The 6,595-nt window shown below is 42.5% G+C and overlaps 2 protein-coding genes across 2 annotated transcripts; both read left to right on the forward strand.

Moving 5' to 3' along the window:
• Nucleotides 1-205: 205 nt before the first annotated feature.
• On the forward strand, nucleotides 206-385 carry F5J12DRAFT_728829 (uncharacterized protein; the record flags this gene model as incomplete). The annotated part of the gene is made up of 1 exon (XM_051741914.1): nucleotides 206-385. A coding segment is annotated over one exon (180 nt), but the record flags the coding sequence as incomplete, so codon positions are not given.
• Nucleotides 386-4,746: 4,361 nt separating this feature from the next.
• F5J12DRAFT_787237 (uncharacterized protein) lies at nucleotides 4,747-5,921 on the forward strand (the record flags this gene model as incomplete). The annotated part of the gene is made up of 7 exons (XM_051743606.1): nucleotides 4,747-4,779; nucleotides 4,921-4,976; nucleotides 5,065-5,185; nucleotides 5,244-5,283; nucleotides 5,569-5,634; nucleotides 5,704-5,777; nucleotides 5,835-5,921. 7 exons carry the CDS (start codon nucleotides 4,747-4,749, stop codon nucleotides 5,919-5,921), a joined length of 477 nt encoding a protein of 158 aa, XP_051594489.1.
• Between the last annotated feature and the right edge of the window lie 674 nt (nucleotides 5,922-6,595).

Consider the following 6,595-nt stretch of genomic DNA (forward strand, 5'->3'; position numbering starts at 1 on the left):
GAATCCATCAAAATACTCTGCACCTTTACATGAGGTGCCGTGGCATTGAGCATATGTACACTGAGATTAGTGATGTGGACCTTGACAATCTTGTCAAGGAATTTAAGAAGAGACAGCCAGAATCTGGACTTTGTTATATCATTAGGTTCATGAGGTAAAGGGGGTTTGCATTCAGTGTTGCCATGTAATCCAGTTGCTTTCTAGGGTGGATCGCCTTGGTCAAGCTTTACAAGACCGCTGTATGAAGACCAGGCACAAGTATCATGTCAAGTGGCCCAATGCATTATGGCACATGGACAGTCACCACAAATTGATTCAGTGGGGGATCATTATCCATGGATTCATCAATGGGTTTTGCCACATGGTACATTTATCAGTTGTCTAACTCGCAACATTCATTGATTCATTCTTAGGTTACTGCAATATGTGCTAGCAATAATAATTGGTCAGCGACTGTCCTTCACATATTTAAACAAGCAATTGAAGAATATAGTATGCCTTCCTGCATATGTGGAGACCACAGTGGTGAGAACCTTGACATCACAACCTACATCATTATGAAGAATGGCCACCACCAAGGCTTGTTTATCTGGGGAATGTAAGTATATTTTACATTATTTTTGTATTTGTCATTGCTAATCACACATGAATCTAGATCAACTCAAAATTGTCATATTGAGTGTTTGTGGGTCGAAGTCAGATCTCAGTTTGCCATATGCTGGCATGCATTCATCACTTGGCTTGAACGTATTCACTTGCTTGATGTTGACAATGCATCACATATCTGGTTACTCCATATACTTTTCCTCGACAATATCAATCACGATTGTCAAGTGTTTCGAGAGGAGTGGAATTGCCACCTGATAGGTGGCCCAAGTGCTAACAACAAGAGTCCCAAGGTAAGATTTCAGTTTCATTAGTTTACTACTCTACTCATTCCATGATATACAAGGATATGTGCCTGTTAGGTCAAATCAAGTTTGGCATGTACCAAGATCATGAAGATCATGAAGAGCTCGAGGGACTTGGCCTTGCTGATGATGAAGTAACAGATATGGCTGATGTGATTGCATGTCAACAGCAAGTACATATTAACCATGGAGCCATGCACATACCCTCACTTCAAAATCCATGTAGGAGTGATGAAGACAAGCTAATCTTTTTCAGTGGTCTTTGTGAGGTAATTGCTCAGGACATCACACCAGAGAGTTTTGGGTTGACACCAGTGGAGTGGGGCTCAGACAGATATCTGACAATTGAATCTATTTGCATTGGTTGATGTGCAGCCAAAGACATGGACATTTTGTTAGCAGACTCAATTTGGTATTCCCAGGCACATCTATGATGCCAGGCTTTATCCACATTGTCATATTACTTACTAAGTCTTAAACTTTGATCTAGTATGCTGGCACCAATTATAAATTGCACAGTGCTCTGTTCATCTGTCTTTATGCCCCATTTGTTCTCGCCTGTATCAATGCCAGCTAAGGAGGGCCTCTGCCAGGGCGGTGATGGTACTTGTGACTGTGAAGCATTCTTCCCCCAAAAAGACAATGCTGCCCACTGCTTGGAATGTCTGCATGGGATAAGCAAGCATTGCAACACTGATGGTACCTCAGTTGCCACCCAACCTCTCCCTGCTGTACCTGGCTTGTCAAATGTGGTGAGAATATTTGAAGGCCTTGCTAACAAATGTCCCACCAGCTTGTCTCAGGTTGCTCAATTGGATCCCCATTGTGAGGCACTAGCAATGAAAACTTCAAAGCTAGTCCAGAAGGTAACTTCTTCTACCAAGCACAAGGCAAGTATTTCCAGTGGCATGTCTGGATCATTCAGATTAAGTATTCTATTCTAGGTGTCATCTCAGAGGCGCACAAGTAGTCAGAAATTTCATGTCAGTTCCGTTGCCATTGTAACTTGTGGATTGGACATAAGTCTGTTTCTTCATTCCAATGTGCAGATTCTTACATTGCAAATCAAAATCAAGGCTAATGGTCAGTTGCTGAAAGACCCCTTACCCCTACTGCTTGCAGATAGGAAGATATTCATCCAGCAGCTCGAAGATCATGGATGTTACCTGCAACAAACAATCAAAATTGACACATTGTGGTCCCATGACAATGACACCACCCATCTTTGTTCTTGGTTCCCCAAAGTCTTTGAACATTTTGATGTGCATTGTGAGCAGGCTAATACTGCTTCCCAGACTCAACCTGACTGGCAACTTCTTGTTCCAAATAATGGGAAACTTGAGCTCTCCACAGCCATCCACCCAAACAGTATTGTTCTTGCTCATTTCAAGGGATGTCAGAAGGCAAGTATAGCTGATAGTAACTTGTGGTTTGGTACATCACTATAGTGTGATAGTTGTGATCACTCATATTTTTTGAACAGTTACCCAAAACCCAGTTCCACTTGTTGTCTTCAACAAGTGGAAAGTTGAGTCAGACATTGTGGGAACAGACATTGAGGTGATGAGTAATGATGGAAGTGAAGTGATTGAACTCTCAAGCTCTGTCACTGAGCTCAACATCAACACCATGGCTGAGACAGGTAATGATTTCCAGTGCTATCATCTTTACTAACAGAATTAATGGGTTTTCTTCAAGTAGGCAAGAGGTCTCACCCAATCACCATCTTATCCTCCCCTGAGGTGATGGATTGGCAGTCCTTCTGCAAGAAACACAAGGATCGTAAGTCATGTGTTCCCAGCTCTATGACAACATGCTAACTGAGCAATATCTGCAGTTAATGCAAATGCACTGCCCACCTGGCCTTGTCAACCTGTGCAGCCTATTTCTGGGCTGGTGATGGTGAAAGAGCTCCTGTCTGACAGTGATGACAACACCCCACCCAACCCATGGTCTGCTTAATTTGATCAAACAATGTTGCTGAAGGATGATGATGTCTCCGATATTGATCTGTGAACTTGCCAACCATTTCCCCTCCCCTCCCTACTCACTATACATCTGTCCCTAACAGTAGACTGATGTTTGTAATGATTCATTCAATGTGATTTGTGATTTCCAGCGATAACGTCTGTCCAAACATGTCAAATGACTAACATTGATATGAAACCACCTTGTCATCAAAAATGAAGACATTCATGTTCATGTTACCCACCACTTGGTAAATTTACTAGCCAATACAATCATTGTTGTTTCTATATACCTCATGCAAAATTCAATCATTAATGTGCAGAGATTGATTGATATGTTATGTAGGCATATATAAATATACACATAGTATCATTATGTGACATGCAGTCGAGTGGTGTGGTTGTGGAGGGTAATGATGTGGCTGAAAGGGCATGGTAGTGCGGTTGTGTGACCACAAAAAGTAATGATGGGGTCAAATGGGCACAGTGGCATGGTTGTGGAAGGTAATGATGCAGTTGAGAGGGTGCGGTAGTGTGGTTGCACGACCACGACAAGTAATGACACAGCCAAATGAGCATGGTGGTGTGGTGGTGCAGCTGTGAAAAATAAATGTGCAGATTTTATGCCATATGTCCATGTGTCATGGCTAATCCATTTAGACAGGCCCATTGCAGGGTCTATATAAGTGTTGGCATTTTGGCATGCAGGCTACCTATATATTGTGACTGGATGGACTACATGGGGTCCAAGTCAGTGGGCATTGGGTTACAGGATGTTGCTATTGCAAGGTATGTAGTGTCCAAGGTGGAGAGCTTGGGGATTGGGATGACTGTGGTGGATTTCCACATGTGAAGGTGATTGGTACTCACTTGCTTTAACCTGCTTTCTGCAGACTTCAGGATGATTCAAAAATGTAGTCTTCATATTGCCATGATGATATTCAAAGCCAGGATTGACTACATCAGGAAATTAACACATTACTATTTTTGACCTTTTTGTGACTTTTTTTTGACTTTTTTGTGACCATTGTGACTATTTGTGACTTTTTGGGAAGGAACCTACTATCTGTACTTTTTTTTTTGACCATATACAGCATTTTGAAGAATGAAAAGAGAACAGAATCTATTGAGACAACTAAGTGATGATATATCTAAGCCAAGAAGACTAGAAAATGTCTGAAAATTCAGAGATATTGAGCCATTGGTGTGATGCACACTGTCTGAGAGAAAAATCACAATATCTCTTTGGAACCTCCATCAATTTCAATGTATGTGGTATCTACTGAAAGCTATGAATTAGGTGGTTTGAACAAACCAAAATCAGCAAGAAAAGTGCAGCAATGCCTGCAGGACATGGGTAATGATAGTAGATTCCTTCCCAAAAAGTCACATTAGTCACAAAAAGTCAAAAATAGTAAAGTGTTATTTTCCTGATGTAGCATGCCAACAGTATACCTCTCATACCTCTTGCATGACCTGGATGTGAAGGTGAGTTCCTATTGAGTGAGCACTGCACTCAGAAACTGTTAGGATGTCAAATCCAAACTTATTGGTGAGTATCACTGATGAATCGATGACATTGGAGTCCCAACATCAAAGCTTGCTGACACAACTGCATTGGTATTTAAGCTCTGGGCCCTAGAAGTGCTCTGTAGCATGGTCATCTCTTTCAGAACCTCTGCTTCTTGTGTCCTCTCAATGTCAAGCAGCCTGATGAGAAAATGAGGATATCAAGTTTGCAACAGGATTCCACTAGCTTGCACATACAGGTAGGACCCTGTGTCAATACATCACACTAGCACTTCCATGGATCTTGGCATGGGATGTAGATAGTGTGTCATAGTTCTTCAAATGGGTAATGCTACAACATGTTGTTTCTGTACAATGACATCTGTCCAAGAGTCAGCATGACATGTCCAAGGAAGGTTGCCATCCCCATTTTAGGCCTCAAGCCATCATGTAAACATCTCACCAAAAGGCACCATACCCATATGTACCTGTTCGAAGCATTCAGCTCGATAACGAAATCTGATTCTCCATAGTTATCTGCCCCCACTGCACTTGCTACCAAGTCATACTATCTGCTTCTGAAACCATGGTGAGTTGCAGTGCAATGTCCATCATGGTGATCTGCTGGTAACCACCACTGGTATCAATCATCAGGATCATGATTTGCAATCTGGCAGGCTGCCTGTTGGGAGTGAAGATGGTGGGGTGGTGATGGACCTGGTGAATGGGTCGAGTTTGGTGCTGGGGATGGTAGAGAGGCAAGTGCTGAAGAAATCATCGATGAAGGCACCTGGTCTGGTTGGCATGGGATCAATATCATTCGGAGCAAGGGATCATATTCATATCATATTCATAGACCAGCAGAAACACAGGGGCAATGCACTCTAAATCTGGCAGTCAGTCCATGCACCCACTTCAACTTGTTGATGGCACCTAATTTCGAACTGACCATTACCACCACCTCAACTACACCCTCAACCTCAAACCACAGCTCAAACTCACGAAATTACACTAATATCCATTTCTTGATGGCTAGAACACAGTCAAAGAAATGTCATCTCTTGGGATTTGTGAAACCATCCAACTCGACCTCCAGCCTTGCTTCAGTACATAGCTATCGCTTCTTCTGAGAAATGTATTTTATCAAAATGCAAAAAAAAAAAAAAAAAAAAAGTCCCCAGGACACTCTGAGGCTCATGCAGGGGATCTCGCCTCTGTACCTGCAACAATAGGCATGGCCTCCCTGGGTATGCTCAGCAAGATGAAACACTTCTTCAATTGATTGAACCAAGGTCCTTCAACTACCATCATGGCAGAAATTGCTGGTCCAGGCAGCAGTGGGGGAGCTCAGAAGGAACAGGAACAGTCCCAAGCAGATCCAGGTCTGGATGTATGTGATCTGCCTTATCCAATTGAATGCAATGATGCTGAGTGATTCACTCAACAGGCTGCAGCCACAAGTTCTGGCAGTGGGGCTCAAGCCCGACAGGAGACATCCCAGACAGTTTCGACCAAAAATGTGTGTGCTTTGTGATGCACAACTGCTATGGTGGTTAAGTGATTCTGCCTGACAGGTTGAAAAGTCAATCACTAAACCTGAACCTGAACACATGCCAACATCAGCTGGGAAGGATGTCAATGCTGCATTGGAAGGTTTCAGTGGCATTGATTACATTCTGCATGTCACCCAAGGTGCTATTGTTGCTGTTGGTAACACCAATACCACATTCTCAGAGATTCAACATTTGAGTGACACGTATCTCAAACCTTTCAAAGTTTTCAATCAAGTCATTTCCACTCTTGCCAATGTAAGGATTTCACTTTTTGCATCCATACAATGATCTCATGTGTGTGCCAGGTCCACCCCTATGCCCAGATTGCACTAGGAATCTTAACATCTGCCACTCAGGTTTGTTTGTGCTTACCAGGGGGATTTTGCATCTGACATAGCCATCTGTAGTTGCTCATAAATCAAGCAAACCTAGACAGCATGGTATCTGGCCTTCTCGACATGGTGCGATGTGTCTACAAATTCCTTACAGAAAAAGATAGCATAAATAAAATCAATGAAATGAAAGATACCCTTGCAAAGATTGCATGAGTGATAAGCGACTCTGTGCAGTTCATTAACAATTATTCTGTGATGAAAAGCTTCTGTAGGTCACATCCTCATCTCGGTTTCCATGTCCTGACATAACATGCATTCAG

Source organism: Pisolithus orientalis (assembly GCF_024613125.1).
Source record: "Pisolithus orientalis strain OTSU chromosome Unknown F5J12scaffold_94, whole genome shotgun sequence".
Taxonomy (NCBI): Eukaryota; Fungi; Basidiomycota; class Agaricomycetes; order Boletales; family Pisolithaceae; genus Pisolithus; species Pisolithus orientalis.